This window comes from Megalops cyprinoides, chromosome 11 (assembly GCF_013368585.1).
Source record: "Megalops cyprinoides isolate fMegCyp1 chromosome 11, fMegCyp1.pri, whole genome shotgun sequence".
Classification (NCBI taxonomy): Eukaryota; Metazoa; Chordata; class Actinopteri; order Elopiformes; family Megalopidae; genus Megalops; species Megalops cyprinoides.
In genome coordinates this window covers 34926804-34946714 of record NC_050593.1, presented here as the reverse complement: position 1 = coordinate 34946714, position 19911 = coordinate 34926804, and the positions used below count along the sequence as shown (strand labels likewise).

The window sequence follows — 19911 nt, the reverse complement described above, 5'->3', positions numbered from 1 at the left end:
CACATTAAAACATGATTATCCAAACCTATGCATTGTCATTTAGTGTCAGGTATCAGTACTGACAGCATATAAAATTGCTAGATTTTTTATCATAGAGCATAATTTCCATCATCACAATTGTATTTGTAAGTATTCAGATTCTACTTCCATGGAATACTTTAACATGTCTGCATATTTCACTAGAACTGCCACCTACTGAATTTTTGATGATACATTTTGAAGTTAAGCCTTCAACATTTATGATAACTGTCTACTATGTCATGCTCGGCACTCATTTTCAGAGTGAGTGAGAATGAGAGACAGAGAGAGAGAAAGAGAGAGGGGGAGGAGGGAGAGAGATGGTTATGCTTAAAAGGGACGATCAGGTATTGTTTTCGGCTTACTTTAGCATTGGCCTGGCAGGACCGTTGAAAGGCTAATGTTGAGAGAATGGAGATTTGCATCCAGGAAGCATGCTGCCAATTAAACGGAGCACGCAGTGGAGGTTCAGAGGCAGCTGGCTGTGGCGTGTGGGTGGAAGAAGATCCTACAGATCCAGCTCTCCTCGTGCTGCTGTACTGTGTGAATATTAATTTGAAGTTACGTAACCTCCAGTATTCAAAGCCCACCAGATAACCTTGGAGTTTTCTGAGCTCCTCACTGTCACAACTCCACTCGAATACTGATAGTGGAGACAGAGAGAGAGAGAGAGAGACAGACAGAGAGAGAGGGAGGGAGAGAGAGAGAGACAGAGCGAGAAACAGATAGACAGACAGACAGATGGAGAGAGAGTGGCAGACAGACAGACAGGCAGAGAAACAACACAGAGAGAGAGAGAGAGGGAGGGAGGGAGAGAGAGAGACAGAGCGAGAAACAGATAGACAGACAGACAGATGGAGAGAGAGTGACAGACAGACAGACAGACAGGCAGAGAAACACAGAGAGAGAGAGAGAGAGAGAGAGGGAGACTGGCAGACACAGAGAGAGAGAGAGAGAGAGAGAGAGAGAGGGAGACTGGCAGACACAGAGAGAGAGAAAGAGAGAAAGAGAGTGAGAGAAAGAGAGTGAGAGACAGGCAAGCAGCCTGCCAGACAGACAGACAGAGAGAAGAGCCAGCACTGCATGGCAGACATTTGCCACGCATCAATATGTACTGTATCACACACTGATGCCCTGATACAGAGCCATCACAAGACCACACTAGACCTGCTAACAGAAGAATAATAAGGTTGCATTTTGACCCTCCAGCCCCTAATATTCAATCAGACAGCTGAGAGAGGAATTGTCTTCAGGGATAACTTTGCACAGTCAAAGCAAATGCATCACCTGGACTGCATGAAAAGGTTTAAAAGTGCTGGAAAAGAGGTTTGGGTCTATTGAAAGCAGCTGGGAATGAGAGTACAGGCTGTGTGTTGCATTTCTAACTGCACTCTGTATTGTATACTGTAGCTGTAAAACACAGTGGAACAGCTAGAGCCACTACAATTTCAGAATCTGTTTAGTATAAGTTTTCAATTTTTATTTTATTTTATTTTATATTTACAGCATAGCTGAGTTTATGCTTACTTGAGTGCAAGATGTGTAGTTAATCTGTGATCATTTCACATCTGCAGGTACATTTTCGATCAGTGGATTACCACACAGGACTCATACTGGTATCCCTGCAGTTATGACATGTAAAGTGCTGGATGAAAGCAGGCTGAGATATTTTCTGTCGTGCATCACGAACCTGGCACACATAGCAGTGGTGATAGGCGTTCTGTTACAACATCAACAGACAAAACCGCACCACTGACAGTACCACCTCCTACACGCTACACACGACGCTGCAGGGCCCAGCTGCGGGAGTCACGCGCTGTACACTGTGGCGTTTCATTCAGAGTTTGGGTCCGTAAGTAGAGCTCTGGGAGATGGGGCGGGGTGGGGGGACAGCACCGCTGCATCAATACACTGCTGGGCTTTCACCTCGCCGCTTACTGTTCCCACCGTTTAAGGGTGGCCCATATGTTTTGCCGCGGAGTATGCTGTCACTGGAATGGTAAACATTTGGTAGGAGTGTAAAGATTAGACTGTGAAGCGTCTCCTGCACAGATCGCAGCCCCTCTCTGGCCCTGCTGTGAGCAGGAGGTAAATGAGCTCTGAATGAGGCAGCCAGGCTCCTGGGAAGCGGGGCTTAAAAGCTGAATCCTCCACCAGGTCTGAGCAGAAGCACATTACAAGCCAGACGCAACTCCCACTGCAGGATGTATTTGAGATGTTTTGCTCTCAGTTGTCTGCTGTCCACCTCCATCATATCTTTCTCAAGTGCTCTTTCCCCTGAAGTGACTATTATGGTCTGGTCCAAAAACAAGAAGCATGTTTTACCACACAATCTTACAAGACACATTCACGAATGAAAGGAATGAACTCATCTTTGACCCAAAGAAGCCGGAGCCCGGAGCTACCAGGGTGCGTTTACACTGGTAATTTTTTTGGTTGTACAACCTGGTGCCTCTGCCGGAAAAGGCAGGCAGGGGACACTGCAATGTACCCGCATGGTGTCAGAGCCACATTAATGAGGCCTCTGCAGTCTGAGAGAGATTACACTTACAGGTAAACCTCAGTGAGGGACTAACCGTGTGTCTCACAGCCCATCTGGAGGAAAGCAATCAGGAAGAGAGCTGAGCGTTAGTCCAAGGATTTGTGTTATTGCCTGTTAACATACCGTGCAATGACACATCTTTATATAATTCAGCAGGAATTTTCTGAAGATGTGCACAGACAGAATCAGCCCCATGTTCCTGCCCAGTATAGCATAACAGCACCATGCATTTCAGGCAACACTTACTCCGCTGTGTGATTGTGGCTCTAACAATGTTATGGGGAAAAGAAAACGAGTTACAGTGGGCTGTGTTTCAGTGCAGTGGATAATCTCTAAAGAGTTACAGTATACAGCCTGTGTTTGAGTGCAACACAGTTACAGTATACAGCCTGTGTTTGAGTGTGAGTTACAGTATACAGCCTGTGTTTCGGTGTGAGTTACAGTATACAGCCTGTGTTTGAGTGTGAGTTACAGTATACAGCCTGTGTTTCAGTGCGAGTTACAGTATACAGCCTGTGTTTCAGTGCGAGTTACAGTATACAGGCTGTGTTTCAGTGTGAGTTACAGTATACAGCCTGTGTTCCTGCTCTTTCCAGAGGAGGCGTTTGGTTTTGTGTTTGAGTCCATCAGGCACATTGGAATGGGAAACGCTATAGATCCCCTGCTGTCTCTGTACAGGTTTTAATATCCTGGATTTATTCTGCTGTGAAGCACTAGACAGCAGTTTCCTCTCTGCAGACAGGGGCTTTGTACCGCCTCAGTATTATTTGTGTGGAGCTGTTGGGGGAATATTCTCCAGCCTAACCAGGGCTGAAGAAATGTAGGTTAATTAGAAAACTGTGCAAACCCAAGTGATTCGGACGCTGCTTAAATCAATTTCCTGCAGTTTAGAAAAGCACACTGCCGTTAAGGTATTTTGTCAAAAGCTTTACTTAAGAAAATGTATCACACTGGCTAAACTGACATTTGGAACAAAGATACCAACAGTAACTACATGCTGTAGTTTTTTTTTTTTTAATTTAACCTCACAAAGGGACAGTGTTTCAGTTAAAACATCTATCATGTTTATACACAGTACGTCATGTTTTTTGTATTCTATAATGAACCCAGATCAGCAAATCTGATCATTTTTTTCCTTCTTTTTCTCCCACTAAAGACCCTGGTTAAGGTGAACCCAAAGCTGCAGCCAATGGTGGACCTGATCCGGGAGAACAGGGCCAGGTGGGAGGAGCTACACAGAGAGCGACAGCGCAGCCAGGAGGGGGCCACGCCCACCAGCTGCAGCAGGAAGACCACGTCACCGGGCGGCGGCGTCACGGAGGGCAGCGACAGCGCCCCCTGCTGTAGCGACCCCCTGAAAAACAGCAGCTAGCTCACACTCACTCTGGGGCGTCCTCTGAGCCTCGTTACCGCTGCGCAGTGACGCACTGGCGATGTCGCGCACGCAGGGTCTCTCTGCTCTGCTCCTCGCTTTTCGAACCCAAGGCTTACACAGTCTCCCGTGCAGGGGTTTCTCCATCCCTGCTAATCCTCCACAGAGGAGGAGAGCCACACCACAGCTGCTTTCTGCATTATGTTTGCAGCGGTAATCAGAATCCGGAGCTCATTCAGAGCTGTTAGTTGAGACAGGAGTAACTCAGTTAGCAGCTGGGACACTTTCTCTGCATTACGTCAGATTTAGCTGTGTGAGAAAGATGCTTCTTCACTACAGGAGAGGAGGGAGGGTGAGAGCCACCAGCATTCCTGGTAATGACACCAGGGCAGAGCTGTGTCATGTGACCTCTAGCTGAATTAAATGTCTTTCACAGGAATGTTTCAGGGGCATATATATCCATTTTGTACTGTATTTGTCTATTTTTTAAGAAATGGAATATGCAAGTGCCATCTATCTATTATTTCAGACTGGTTTTGTTTGCTGTATTAATGAATTGTTTCCTCTTTGGTTTGCGTGATTGCTAAAGGATCAGGGGTTATGTGCCTGCATGTGTGTATGTGTTTGTACGTTCATGTTTTTATGCGTGTGGGTATGCACGCGTGTGTACACGTGTTTGTGTGTATGTGCATATGTGTATGGGAATGTGTGCGTGTGTGCACATGTGTGTATTTGTATGCGTGTAGGCATGCGTGCATGTGTGTTTGTATATGTGTACATTTGTGCGTATGTATGTGTTTGTATGCGTGTGTGTATTTGTATGTGTGTGGGCATGTGTGTGTGTATTTGTGTGTGTGTGTTTAAATGTGTGTGGGCATGCATGTGTGTGTGCACATGTGTGCAGTGTGCGTGTGTGTGTGTGTGTGTGTGTGAGTGTGTGTGTGCAGTGTGTATGTGTGTGGGCATGCCTTCAGGGGGTGGGGCAATGCTTGCAATGCAAATAGAAAGCACAGCTCTCTGTGCCTGTTTACAAATCATAATGAAATGATGCATGAAATTTTCACTCTGCATAATTTTTCCTCCTTTCCTGAGCGATTGTGTGGTATAGTACATTTATGAGATCATATAAATACAATTTGTGCATTCCCTTTGAATTTTGCATTTGTTCTCCAGGTTTTAAAACGTGACTTTATGCCATTATTGGTTAGTGCTGATTTAATTAATTGAGTAAATATTGAGATTGTAATGACTGGCATATGTGTCTGTGGTTGCTAAGCACTGAGCACCTTTTAGGAGGATATTTTGTGTTGTCGTGTTTAGAGAGACTGTCTGAATTCTGGTGGAGTTTCTTCTGAATGTCCTGAATATTATGGTCTTTCTGCAGATGTAGAACTTGCTGAACGAGTTTTTCTAGAGTGACCTTCAGGATTTGCCACACACAGTGAGAGCTGTATTAGGGCTGGCATGATGTACACTTGAATGGATCATGCTTATTTTACCCCGGAGCCCGTGATTACAAACTTATTCATCAGACCCAGCTCCAGATTCAAATTCTGAGTCAGTTAGTGGCTTAAGTGCATGTGCTGTTTGTTTACCCAGCAAGCAAGTAGCTAAGTCAGAGAGCAAACAAGTCATGCTCACTTTTAAGGAGCTGAGTATGTGGGCCTGCCATCAGAAATTATACTTCTGCTGCTTACTGCATCCAGTAAATACCACACTAGATGGATTTAACAAATCTGTAAGAGCTTCCTTAGTCACAGACTGACTCTGTGTGTTTGCATTTTTTATGTTGCTTTAAAAAAACACCCACAGACATCCCTGTGTGAAAAGCCAATATTAAATTAGCACACAGTTTTAGAGGATTGAGTATATGTTCTATAATACTGCATTGGAAATTGGAGTATTTTTCTCCTTGTGTGGCATGGATCTATCTGCTCTTGGGGTTGGAATATAATGCAAACTGAAGATTGGAATTTTGAATTGCATGGGATCCGGCGTTAAGCTGACTGCAGTCTAAGTAGCAAGCCTACAGACAAAGACCATTCCAGATGCGGATAAATTCAATTAGTGATAACTTAATTTTCATCTCAGCTTGATAATCTCTCTGTCCATGAAGACGCTCCTTCAGTTAGGTTTATGTTTGAATGTAATTGCATGAGTTACGTTATTACATTATACTAGGTGGAGTGTTCATGCAAAGACGTTCTAACTATATTTTTACTCTCTGTTTCGATGGAACTTATGAATATTTTGCATATGCAGTTGTCCAGTTTCCTTCATATTTTTCTAAGTTATGCAATGTCTTTTGGAAGGTGCACAGAAAGGATATTTAAAGGCATGCTATTTGGTAATGTAAAATGTTTTGTTAAGACTGTTTTAATAAATCTGTGCTGCAAATTCTACCTGCTTCTCTGGTGTCTTCAGCATTTGTGTCCCACAGAATGAATCCATATTTCACGCATCTCATACCTGATACTCCTGTGTTACAACACTGCCCCCATGTGGAGCAAGCTTTGCCTTTTTTGCCTAAAAGCTATGTTGTCCATAATTACTGCTCTCACGTTCAATTTGGATAGAAGTCAAGGTGCCTGCTCTCCCTGCATATAGGCTAGAATTAACATCCATGCATAATACAGTTTCATTCTATGAATGTACTTGGAAGTGTTTGGCCCTGAGACTCAAAGCAGACATTTTCTGAATTTCGATAATAATATTTATAATGAAACACACATTCACTTTGACGAGATGGTAACTCAGTGCTAGAGCACATTAAAGCCAATTTTATGTTCAGCCGAGATCTGCTGTTGATATTGTCCAAACAGCAAGTCCCCCAAAGTCATCTAAACCCGTGCAGTTTAATTGAACAGATTCATTACAACCCCATTATCACTGATTAGGGAGATCAGCCCTTTTATATGTACAGTTCATAATATGGTGGTTGCTTCATTGAATTGATATAGTCTTACCCCAAAACTATTCCTTTTACTCAAAAATAAACTCCCATTACCCCTGCCTGCCAGAAGGGAGACCAAGTTTCCCCCCCTGGAAAGTTACAGGTGAATCCACTGCGCTAATTAAAAGCCCGAAAGTCACATTTCAAATGGAAAGAATGCTGACGTGCTGTGATTTCAAACACACGGAAAGGTGATACCGACTGAACAGGATCTCTAGGATGAGGGACAGAGAGGAGGATGCAGTACATTACAGTGGTCCATTTAATCCATGTTAATATCATTAACAACATTACCACAAAGCACTGGAATTTACAACAGGAGTAAATGAGCCAGTCTGTCACTAATCTGCTGCCTTCTCAGTTACTGTATCACTTCAGACTGAGGGGTTATGTTTGTTTCAGAGGGAGAATCTATATGGCAGGACAGAATCAGGCCTGGGTCCTGTGGAGATCCCTGGCCTCCTCGTCTGTGGGGTGAAGTGGAGATGGTGGTTTATGTCTATATGTCTTTATGACCTTCACGGGGGCTAGCTAAGCATTGGGGGGGAGCTGCACCCTGGGACCGCGTGGGGGGTGCAGCCGCAACAAAACAAACTTCATGGAGAACGGTGAACAGGAAATGAGAAAGGGAGGGAGAGAGAGAGAGGGAGAGAGAGAGATGCACTGCAGCGAGAGCCCACTGAACCCATAATGCACTGCAGCGAGAACCCTCCGCACTGATAATGCACTGCAGCCAGAACCCACCGTACCCATAATGCACTGCAGCGAGAGCCCACCGCACCCATAATGCACTGCAGCCAGACCCACAGCAGCTAGAGCTCACCACACCCATAATGCACTGCAGCCAGAGCTCACCACACCCATAATGCACTGCAGCCAGAACCCACAGCATAGTATAGCAGTGTGGTACAGCATTCTCCCACCCTGGGCTAGGTACTTTCTTAGTTACGTACCTAGATTACCTCAGTAAATATCCAGCCATACAAAAACATGCATGGATTGTTTGCTACGTCACTGTAGATAAGAATATCTGCTAAGCAACTGGAAGGCATGAATAATGAAGGTGTGCTATAAACAGAAAATGTTTTTTCTCCATTCAGATCTCACCATAGGACAATCACTCTCCTTCCCAGCATCCTGTGTTTTCCTCTATAGATGCTCTCTCTTCCACACCAAGGTCACTGTTCTTTCCAGATAAACTTCCATTTACCATGTAACTGTGGCTTTTAGGCAGCTCTGAAGAAGGCATTACAGACTTCCCTATGAACAATGCCCCGAAATATATGTTTATTCAGTTCGTCTGAACATTGAAATTCACTCTGTTTATTTATATTTGTCTGGCAGACACATTGACCTACTGCCAAATTTCAGACTTTCAATGATGCGTTACGGATAAGTCTTTTGGATATGATTTTAATTTTTCATTTTCCATGCTGCAATGGTCAAATTCCCATGAACCTGGGCTACACTGAGGTCTAAATAATAGGGGTAAATCATTTTTCAGACATATTAGAGACGTGTCTATACTGATGCACATTTGCAGATGCTGTTGTCACTGAATAGCAATCACCAGTGATATTTTGTGGACGGCTTAATGTTCCAGCCAACAGCTACACACCTGAACCTGGGGAATGTTTCAGCAATTTCACACTGACATTGATAGACTTGACAGTAAATCAAATCACACAAGATAGCAAAAAGGATGATCCTATTTTGCCACTGTAAAAGAAAAAAAAAAGAGTTCTCAGAATTGTCAACATTTGTTTTCCAAGATATGTGAAACCCCTGGTTGAACTTCTCAAAATTTTTGGCTTTTTAGCTTTCCTGAGCCACATTATACGGGAGGTATCATATACCGGACAGTCTCCGAACAAGACAAGTAATATTTCTGTGAATCTAAAACCTTTAAAATCAGGAGGCAGAATCATGCAGTTGTTGTGCGAACCTTCAGCTTTTACACACACCTGGAAAACACAGAGGTCCAACCCGTTCACCCTGCTTTTATCAATTCATTTATTGCACCAGTATCATTGACAAAATATACTCCAATATTCATATATTACCACAGGAACTGAACGTAACAAAAAAAAGAATAACATTCTCATTTCTAGCTTTCAGCATTTTGGACTCTTTTGGAAGTGAATTAAGAAGATCAGAAAATGGTCGCCAGCTTGGCAGGGAAGCCATTTCCTTTCCTTTACAGAGGCTCCACTGAAGAAATGACCTCACCAGATTTCAAGGCTGACATGAGTGGATGGACGGGAAAAAGAGACACCACTGTATGGGAGAGTAAGGCAACCTATTTCAGCAGGAGGCAGAAGGAATGCAGCAAACAGAGATATTTTATATCTGTAAAACAGTATAGTATCTTTGCTGCATCTCTTTCTCACACCTTGCATTTGCATTGGTTATAGGTTTGGGTTCAGGACCAAAAATAAAATTAAATTAATAAGAAACCTAAAAAAACACAAAAAAAATAAAGTAACAATAAGCTGCATATTCAGCGGTCAGTGTAGGCAGAAGTGCATTTCAGTGTTGTGAGACAAGCTTGAATCTGATATTTCAGTAAAAAAAAAAAAAAAAAAAAAAAAAAAAAAATCCACATCAGACTATTAACCAGGTTTCACTGGGATAAGTCTGCAGTGAGTGGCAGGCCCAGTAATGATGTTCATATGAAGCTGAAGCTATTGCTATAAAAATACACACTGAGCTTTAATGTAGTGTCATCTTCCACAACCTGAAGGTACGCATACAGTAGTAGTTACAGTAACAGTCACAAAGATTAATAAATTTGACATCTTTTTAAAGATCATTCTGGCTTTTTTGCATGTGAAGTTTCCAAAAATACAAAGTATTGACATGGTACATACATCTGAAGTGTTCATGTATTCATGTATAAATGTATAATGTATATACAGCAAATACAAACATATACATACCATATGTTGGTGATTCTGTATATATCGGTGCATCTAAAATGCTGCAGATCTTTGGTACAAACATGGGACATGGATTCAGAGGAGTCAACCGCAAACACATTCACACTGAATCACATAATGCAAGAACACAACAGGCTTATTTTAAATGCTATAAGCACTGTATAACAGGCAAGAACCTCCGCACCGTAAAAGCTACCATTAAAAAAGGACCCAACAGAAAAATAAAGCCAGATACACCCTTCCAAAACCCGCCACCACAACAATTCTCTAGTTTTGCAGAGATCAGGGTAGTGTATACATATAGATAGGGCAAAAGGGAGTGTTAGTTTACTGTGGTGCAAAGTACAGCTATCTCTCAAACGCTCCGGCAAAATTCTCAGAAGACATTGTTTGCACAGCTATGGCTGCAAAAAGGAGTAAGAAGTTCGATATCACAAGGCATGAGACGAAGGGCAGGAAAAGAAAAGAAAAGTGAGATTCTGTAAACACTCAAAGCAGGACTTTGGCCAGAAGGAGACGCGGGAAAGAATGTGGCTGTCATAAAGGAAAGCTTGACAGCGTAACATTTAACGAGGCGAAAAGCAGAGAGAGGAAAGACACGAGCATTTTAAAGGCACGGTACTTCAGGAAACATTTCTCCGAAACGTAATGCTAGGATTATGCCAAATGCAAGTGATTCACAAACAAACCACAGCCCCCAGACAGACAGCAAACTCCCACCACTGACAATCATCATAGCACCGGCCCGAAAAATTACTTCCACTACCAGACTCAGGCCCACCTGTATGTATGCATGTAGACCAGCCGAACAGGGGTAATAAAATCCAAAGATGAATGCACACATTAATCAATACGTAAATGAGACATAATGAAAAACGGACATGTATTCCATGAGACAAATCGAGTGAATTTCACCTGACTTTACCTCAGGTGCCACAAACTGCTTACAGTAGCAAAGTGGCGCGATAACGGAGCGCCACGCTAATGAAGTGCAGTGAAAACACCTGCAGGTTTTCATGGTTTAACGTCTCTGCCAGGTGAGCAGTGCAGGAGAACAGAGGCGGGCCAATGACAGAACAGCGGCAGGGTTAACCACTGTCACAGTTTTGGAAGTGCCTATGTGCATAACAGGCTTGTGTTTCCGTGTAATTGTACAGCACGCTGATACTCAGTGGAAGAGTGGAACTGCGATGCAGCTCACAGCCACACGCTACAAACAGCAGGCCTATCCACGCCACAAAGGCCCCGGCTGTCAGCTCTGGAAAACTGATATACTGTTTTTTGTTTTTTTTTTTTATTATGTTTGCTGTGTCGAACTCCACTGGATGCTGTGAGAAAATGGGTGTCTGGACCGAAGAGGAAGACACCGGGTCACAGGAGGTTTCGGTTGCCGAAGATGTTCTTTGGGTCGACGTACTCCTTAACCGCCCTGAGCATGCCCATTCCCACGCCGGAGACGGCGTCCCGCATCCACGGCTTCCTCAGCTTCCCCACTGAATCCAGGGAGGAGAAAAAAAAGAGAGAAAGAAAAAAGAGAGAGAGAAATGCTTGAGCGTGAGAGCTGCTGAGGGCTGATCAATCTTGCGACTGCGAGTGAATAAACAGCGGGTGATAAATGCTTTTATTCAGGCGGGAGAAATGTTTTGCATGCCGTGATTTATGGAGCCCAGCAGACTATCAAACTCATTAGGGCCCGGCGCGTTTCCCAGAGAAGGGGGGCTGGGTGCCGTGAGCCCACGGGCCGGGCCTGGACGCAGGGACGGGACCGAGCGCCAGGCAGCGCCCAAATCCCCGCTGCGCCCCCCCCCCCCTCCCGGGCCCCGCCCCGGCGTGGAAGCCATTCACACGCGCCCGCTGTGCCCCACACTGAGGGCGTACGCACGCACTGCTGCTGCTGGGTGAAAAACGATAACGGCGGCACTCGGAGGCGGCCTGGCACCGGCCTAGCCGGGGGCCGCAGGTTTGCCATTGCCCCTCAGTGTGGCACCAGCCCAGGTGCCCAATGCCGCACCACACCAAACCCCACCGCGCTGCACCGCCCGTCTGGGCAGCTACACTCCAGCTGCGCAGCCTGCCGGGGCAGGGAGACATCTCAGAACGCTCTGCGCACCAGCTGCTGCGTAGGCCTGCATCTACACCAAGAGGGAACGGCTGATCCTAGATCAGTAGAGCGGTGCAGGGCGATCCTCCTGGCTCAGCTGCTTTTTAAACTCTGTGGCCCTCCACAGTCTGAGCGGCCCCACGTCCGAGAGTCTGACACAAATTCTGGGGTCATATTAGTGCTTTCCCATGCCTGCTTTCTTTCTTCTGCGGTTTTCTCACACTTTACAGTCAAATTCCTGCAGCGTTTACATAAAGATACGTCAGAGCCGCCGGGGTGAGCCTCGGAGGCTAACGTCATCAGACCAAACACGTTCCTCCTCTGGGTAATTTTCATACCGTCAGTGGGAGTTTGGATCAGGATATCTCGTTTTATGATACATTTCTGCGTTAAACACAGAAGGTCACAGGCCTGAGGGTAGGCAGACACTCTGGGGCTGTTTATTTTCCCCTGCTATTCCCAGCTCCGGTTAAAATAAGACCCTATTAAGACTAATCACGGGTTCGCGACACAGGCTTAACGGTACAGTAAACATGGGGATGAATATCTTGCTCTGAGCAGATTCATTTTTCACAAAATAAAACATTCAAACAACCGAAGAGTCACCCGTTTAATGTGGGATTTTTCCTTCTGTAACTGAATGATTTTTCTCACGGGACATTTCTTCAATCCTTGACACTGTAATGAGATTGAGTACCCTAAAATCACAGCCAGATACAGACTTCTGTATGAGAAGGGCCTAATGTAAGCATATTAATCTAAGGAACAAATAAACCGCTCCTGGACCAAAAGTAAATATCAGTGTCAGAGGAGCTTAACGGATTTGTTTCTGATGAGCGGTGAGAGAGCCTCTTTCTGTAGGTCTTCACCTCTGGACTATACCGTAGTATACGTGGCTTCCCTTGTCTAGTCACGTCGCATAAATTAACTTGTGGTAGGGCTTGAATAGTGTTTTGCTCACTCTCGCTGGTTTGGAGGTGTTGTTAGCCTGGTCTAGCACTGTTGCTCATTCAGTTTGAATGAATACACTTCTGTTCTTTTCTGCTGGAAGTCACTCTGGATAATAGTGCCTGCTAAATGAGTGTAATGTAATGCACTGTAGATGGAAAAACACCTTAACCAGGTGACAGCTTAAAGACAGCTCCAGGCCCTCTCAGAGACACTCTGTAAAACACGGTGTCTGGGTTCCGGGAGGCTGAGAGCAGAGAGAGACCCTGCTGAATGCTCCATTAGCTTCCTGTCCGACGCATTGAGACGCCCCTCTGCCGCGCCCTCCTGGGGTTTGGGGACATGTGTCCTGGTACCCGGCTCCTGCCTGGAGGAGGCTGTAACCTCAGAGGAGCATCGGGAACACAGCTGGAGAGGGGGAGCAGAGCTCGGGAGTTCTACCTGTCATGACATGTTAAATATGTAAGGGGTACTGCCATTGTACTCTGCCTCAGTTGTAAGTCACTTTGGATGAAAGAGACTGCCAAATGAATAAATGTAAATGCAATGTAAAGAGCGAGATGGTGAACCAAGCAAGGCTTGGCATTCACCCTCTCCCAACCGAGTCTGCTGGGCTAACGCTAACAGAGGCTAGGGCGTAGGAGAGGACCATCAATCTCCCAATTTATGGCCAAGATGGCTGAGACACTGCACCTACAGACAGGGACACCTGTCATGCTTAGATGGTGCTGGTCATGCACTTGCTGGTCTAGGAGTGCTGTTATCCAGGTCTGTTGCTCACATAACTTGTATGGACACACTTCTACTCTCTTGTGCTGGAAGTCACTCTGAATAAGAGCTTCTGCTAAATGAATGTAATGCAATGACTGAGTTAGCACTGATGTGCCTGTGGACACAGGGGGGGGCATGTGTACTCAGCTCACACCCCAACCACAGAGGGACACCAAGCAGGGGTCAGCCACCGGACCAATGACGAGCGAGAAAAACATCTTTAATAACCCCTAAATCGGAGACAGGAAGAAGGAAGCTAACGCTAAGAGGAAGTGACAGGAGCGTGAGACGAGCTCAGGAGACATCGGGTCGGAACCAGCGGGGCGTGGCGTCATCAGCATCGCCAAACGCCGCCCGGGATTACACAGATAATCAGCTGGGGTGGCAGGAGCGGCCGACCTCACCCCACAGACGAGAGACCCACATCCCACACCCCACCCCAACACCCGGTCCCGGGGAACGCGCCGGCCGCCAGCCAATCAGATCCTCCCAAACGGACCTCAGAGACGCCGCCCACCCTCACCTGCTCCCCGCTCCCCTCCCTCCGTCGGCTGGGGGGAGGAGGGGGTAACAGCAGGTGGAAGGACTGCATCATTACCTCTGTCACAGACATAATTTACACATCTATCTTGTCACTTTTCGTTCCTCTTCCCCGCTATCATAATAAATCTCCAAACTCAGCGGATTAAACATGCAAAAAGACGCACGCACCGCCTTCTCAATCTACAGAGGAAATATTTCCCCAAAACATTAATAAAGGAAAAATTATCAGCATAATACATACAACAAACACCAAAACCTCAAGCTATTGCTTCACTGCTTACTACAGTAAAGAGATAAGCAGAGATGCAAAATTTAGCACAGGTTACTGAATGTAGTACAAGGGACATGATTTAAAGGAAAACCATTTTTCTGGTACGTTTTGCAATTGTTCTGATGTGATCACAAGACTGCAGCTGAAAATCCTATCCTGCAGGAGACATTATAGAGACTGTCTGAAATGTATTCATGCACATTTTAGGGCAGCAGTGTAGCACAGTGGCAAAGAGCAGGGCTTGTAACGGAAAGGCTGCTCGTTAGATACCCAGCAGGGGTGCTACTGCTATACCCTCGCGCAGGGTACTTAACCCAGAATTGCTTCAGTAAACATCCATCTGTATAAATGGATTACATAGGCTACAATTTTACGTGTTAAGTCGCCACAGATAAGAGCATCTGCTAAATGACCATAATGTCGTGTAACATCATGTAATACCCCGCACCCCCCGGGGGTTCCAATGCATTTAAGAAGCCTCACTGCTGAGCCTCTCTCTGGGCGGGAGAAGGGGCTGTGAGGAGAGCTCCCTTCTCAGTGTGTGACACTCTGACAAATGATGAGCCAAAACACAAGGAAGGAAATGGGGGGGCGGGGGGGGGGGGGGGGGGGGTTCACAGACCACTTTCTGTTGTTACAGGATGAGACGTGTGTGGAAGTTAAAAGGGCACAGTGACAGGTCGGACAGCCGGTGAGACTGATTCACTCTCAGGGTGATTTATGTGCCATAACCTTTTCACCACATCTCCAGTAACCTAATAAAGAATCACCTTCTCTTAAAGGAGGGGCTGCAACCTCCCTGACAAAAACACACATGGACGTACTCAGAGGTCCTGTCACTGTGAGAGGAACTGCAAATCATTTTTAAACTGTTGGAAAACATTAAGTGAAAATGGAGAAAGATACAGTAGATGTGTTCTTTTTTCCAAATGACTGGGACGGGTCCATGCCTTCAATACATTCCCTCTTAATGCATGAGCTATTTTCAGCTGGGAACAGCCAACTCTAAAGACCATTTTGAAGACCATTAGGAACATTTTAAGCAACATATCAAAATAAGCCAAATAATGCTGTACAATAGTAATCACTGAGATCATGATCTTGCAAAGCTAAACACCTCAACATCCAACCATGTCAGAGACCCGAAATAAAATGGTATGTACATTACATTAATACAGGGGATCCCGTCAGTCTAACTACAGAGAGAAAAATATATGCAAGTGTTTTACTGCAGTATGTACTGGTTACTGTGGAAGTGAGTTAGAGGCAGCAGGGAAATGCAGAAATTGGTCAGGACTCAAACCATCCAAAAGAACAAAGTCAGATAAATGAACACTGTCTGCAGTGATTTGCACCGAAACCACACCACACCGCGGCTCTCACCGAGTTTGAAACGCTGCCAAGCAGAAAACTCTGCCTAAACACAGGCAAGCAACAAGAAGCACCACAGTAGCAATGCTGTTTTACTCCGAATGCATTATTTATGTGAATCTAGAATCAATGCATTAAAGTACACATACACTGGACACCCTGTGCATCTAAACCAGTACTACTGAAATAAACTCCCAGGATATGCTGTCATGGGCGGTTATCGCTGTGGGAGTGGGGGGGTGGTGGTGGCGCTGGGGGGGGTTCTCTCGGCAGCACCGAGGCCTGCTGTAAACACAGGTTAAAAATAATTTATATTTCCCCACAGTGCCCTCCCACCTCGCCTTCCCAGACTACATCTGTTTTCTTTGATACACAAAACCCAGGGAAACTAGCTCCATTTGTCACGCCGTGATTGTGGGCAGACAAACCCGCCTGTCCCCGTCCCGATAGCAGAGCCCAGCAATATTAATCACAATTACAGAGAGCGCTCACAAAGAGGCTCAGCGTGGCCACTCCCCTCCCCGCCTGTGTGCCGTCCAGGCTCCGCCCACGGCAACAGCACTGCTGTGCAGGGCCGTTCAGGCTCCGCCCATGGCAACAGCACTGCTGTGCAGGGCCATCCAGGCTCCGCCCACGGCAACAGTGCTGCCGTTCAGGGCTTGGTAAATAAGGAAGCCCAGGGAGCACCGTTTACACTGGTCAGGATCTGGGTTTTTTTTTTTTTTTTTTTTTTTATTAAGTCTAATTTTGAACTTTCCCTGCCTTGATAAAAATTGTGGTTTAATATAGACTGATTCATCACACACTGTTTTTGACAGCAGTGAATTATGGGCCGAAGTGGGGCATGAAAGCAGCGGGGCGGATGGCAATATAGATAAGGCGGCCATTTTGTTTGGTCCTGATAGCGTGCAGAGTATTCTTCCCTTCTTCATGTTTCATTTTGTCCGTGTCGAAAAGAACAAAGAAGCACCACACTGCTATTTGTTCTCTCTTCAGGAACGTATTTCCCACATGTGCAGGAAGCCATCCAACAGAATACACATTACAGAAGCTGCAGTTAAAAATGAGGACTACACATCAAACAAGAGATACTTACACATTGGATAAACAAAATCTGTCCAGATCATTTTTTGGATTATTCAGGGAGTAACCATGAAAATTTGACCAAACACCAAACCAGAAGGATGTAACAAATTACATTGAGTGGAAAAAGCAATTTCATTTAATACACTATAGCAGGGGGCACTGCCTTATTTCAGAGTAGTCTATAGCAGGAGGGTCTGTACTGTATTACAGGGTAGTCTGTAGCGATGGGTCTGTACTGTATTACAGGGTAGTCTGTAGCAGTGAGTCTGTACTGTATTACAGGGTAGTCTGTAGCAGTGAGTCTGTACTGTATTACAGGGTAGTCTGTAGCAGTGGATCTGTACTGTATTACAGGGTAGTCTGTAGTGATGGGTCTGTACTGTATTACAGGGTAGTCTGTAGCAGTGAGTCTGTACTGTAGTCTGTAGCAGTGGGTCTGTACTGTATTACAGGGTAGTCTGTAGCAGTGGGTCTGTACTGTATTACAGGGTAGTCTGTAGCAGTGGGTCTGTTTGGTGTTGCAGCTGCTTTGATTGCTGTCTGTACTGTACCTCCATGGTGGTGCGAGAGGCTCCCTCCATTGGCCAGGATCTCCTCTCTGGCAGCATGCTGAGAAGGGGCGGAGAGAGAGCTCAATCAACCAATCACTCAGTCAATTTACCAATCAATCCACCAATCAGTGTTTGTGTATGTGTGTTCGCTGTTTGTGTGGATAGCTGCTTTGAAAATGGTGTTGTTTGTGGATAATACAGAACTGCATTCAGCATATCTCATACGTTAAGTTCTCATACATAACACCTGCAATGTACAGGACTGAAGGATATTAAATGAGTGCTTGTTAACAGACATTTGTTCACATGGAGTTGTTACTGGTAAAAGAGGGTGGTGTTGTGAAGAGGGGGTCTGTGGTGAGTTTAATCTGTAAACTACAGGCTTTAAGCTTCTCTATGTAAAATATTCTCGATATTTTTCAGTAAAAAAAAATGGCAATCGGTGTACATAGGTCGGATAGATTACCTCCACTTGCTCATACACGTGGATGGGGTCTCCGAGTCCTCTGTAGTTGAAGGCAAAGTAGAAGTAAACACAGGCACCAGCATCGTAGGTCTGAGTCACTCTGGCAGAGAGAATGCGCATTTCAGCACAGGACAAACAGCCTGTCACAACCGTCAACACAAACAACCCTCCTCTCTGCCCAAAAACACGTCTGCAGTATTCAGTTACCATGGGAATCGCATCCCGAGATTGTAAAGACACAATTTAAACATTTCATACAAAGCTTTCTGAATGCAGTAAGGAGCCAGGCCTTCAATGAGTACCTCTGACCCCTGTTCTCATAAGGCGTTCACAGCTGAGAGCATAATGGATCTGGCCTGTTTAAGACCATCACATAACCAGCCCATTAAAGAGGCAGCTGCACACACTACTGGATTACCACAGACACACTTTCAGTAATCCAGCAGAAAGCCTGGGGTTCTTGTGGGCTGTTCTTACTAAACCAATCACATCACCCTGTTTATAATGCACTTAATGGGTATATCTGCAGGTTATCCATCCAAAACAAACCAACAAAAAGAAACATGATTGGCTACCTTATTTGAGAATGTACGTTTTTCTTACAAAAGATGATCAACTGACCTGTTTACTTAAAAAAAGCTAAATGCAGGTGCAATTTTTGTTTATATTTATGATTATGTGGATTTACCTACAGGGTAACTAGTGGACAAGAATGAACAAGACTGATTTGGCCCCGTAGATATTCCTTTGTTAAAATCATACTTTACTGCACAACACTAATAATATCTGCTATGAATAACAGAACTACACAAGCTTCTACTAGCTACATTACAGTTACTTTGTCTTTCATGTGGTCATAAGGAGAAACGATAGACTAAACTGTCAGAGGGGTTTTAACTGCACCCCAAAAGCACCACCAGGCCCACCACATGTTCCTTTCTTCCGAAACCGAACGCTGACAAGCAAGTGGTCTGTGCTGTTTCAGTATAAAGGGCGGGGGAGGGGGGGGGGGGGGGGGGGTTAATGTTTTGAGCTGTGCGGGTGCTGTATCTTCCCCTAACACACCCCCCTCCCAGCTCAGAACAGCAGCTTTTACAGAGGTTAGAGTGCCAAATCAATCTTGCCTCTGTTGGCTGCCAGCTACTTCAGTCGGAGTGAATGGCTGAAGAATAACCAGGTGCCACTCTAATCTCTCCTCCGGGGTAATGGAGCAGGGCTCTGCTACTTCTCCCTGTCTGCCCGGGGTCAGTCAGGAAGGTCAAACACACAACACACTGCTCCTCTGTTACAGAACCTCTAAACCTGGCCAGCCCGTTGGAAAACATGGCTCCAAAGGGACGGCAGAGAACCAAGAGTAGTTAGAAGCAGGGCTTGTAACCAAAAGGCTGCTGGTTCGATTCCCCCGCTGGGGCACTGCTGCTGTACCCTAGGACAAGGTATTTAACCCACAACTGCCTCTGTAAATATCCAGCTGTATTAATGGACAACATGTGAAAATTGTAACCAATGTAAAGTTTACTTTGGATAAATGCCAATAATGTAATGTATGTGTAAAGGTGAATTTACTGTATTTCATTCAATAGATCAGATTTGTAACAAGGACAGGTCAGTTCTAACCTGAGCAACATAAAGTCTGGCCAGCCAAGTTCGCTTTGAAACAGAAGCAGTTATTTCAGGTTCAGAAAGGGAGCAGGGAAATGGCTGAACACGTGCTGAACTTTACCTGCATGTGGACAGGGGTGAGAACTGGACACCCCTCTCTTTGCACTCTCTCACAATGCGCTCTTTGACATTCCTGCAAAGATCCAGGACCCTGGAACACAGAACCATTCAAGCCAAATTCAGCTTCAGCGAAACTGCATGCATGAAACCATGCAAAATTTCTGCAAAACCTTGAGGAAAAATGCACATGCATTTATTTAACGAGAGAAACGTTGCTCAGACAGGGCGCTAAAGCTGTGCAGGGCTACAGACAGAGC

At 45.3% G+C, this 19911-nt stretch overlaps 2 protein-coding genes across 2 annotated transcripts in view; one reads left to right on the top strand and one right to left on the bottom strand.

Annotated features, from left to right (window-relative positions):
• The window catches only part of LOC118785404 (dual 3',5'-cyclic-AMP and -GMP phosphodiesterase 11A-like), a 39050-nt gene extending 35118 nt beyond the window's left edge, over positions 1 to 3932 (top strand). The window contains exon 20 of the mRNA XM_036540018.1: positions 3717 to 3932. Coding sequence (XP_036395911.1) covers positions 3717 to 3932 — 216 coding nt within the window. The remainder of the gene's footprint in view (positions 1 to 3716) is intronic.
• A 6873-nt stretch (positions 3933 to 10805) lies between these two features.
• LOC118785355 (alkyldihydroxyacetonephosphate synthase, peroxisomal-like) overlaps positions 10806 to 19911 on the bottom strand; it is a 35044-nt gene continuing 25938 nt past the window's right edge. Inside the window, exons 17-20 of the mRNA XM_036539967.1 lie at positions 19656 to 19745; positions 17933 to 18032; positions 17467 to 17524; positions 10806 to 11317 (exon numbers count right to left, since the gene is read on the bottom strand). Of these exons, the coding sequence (XP_036395860.1) occupies positions 11196 to 11317; positions 17467 to 17524; positions 17933 to 18032; positions 19656 to 19745 (370 nt within the window). The 3' untranslated portion in view covers positions 10806 to 11195. The remainder of the gene's footprint in view (positions 11318 to 17466; positions 17525 to 17932; positions 18033 to 19655; positions 19746 to 19911) is intronic.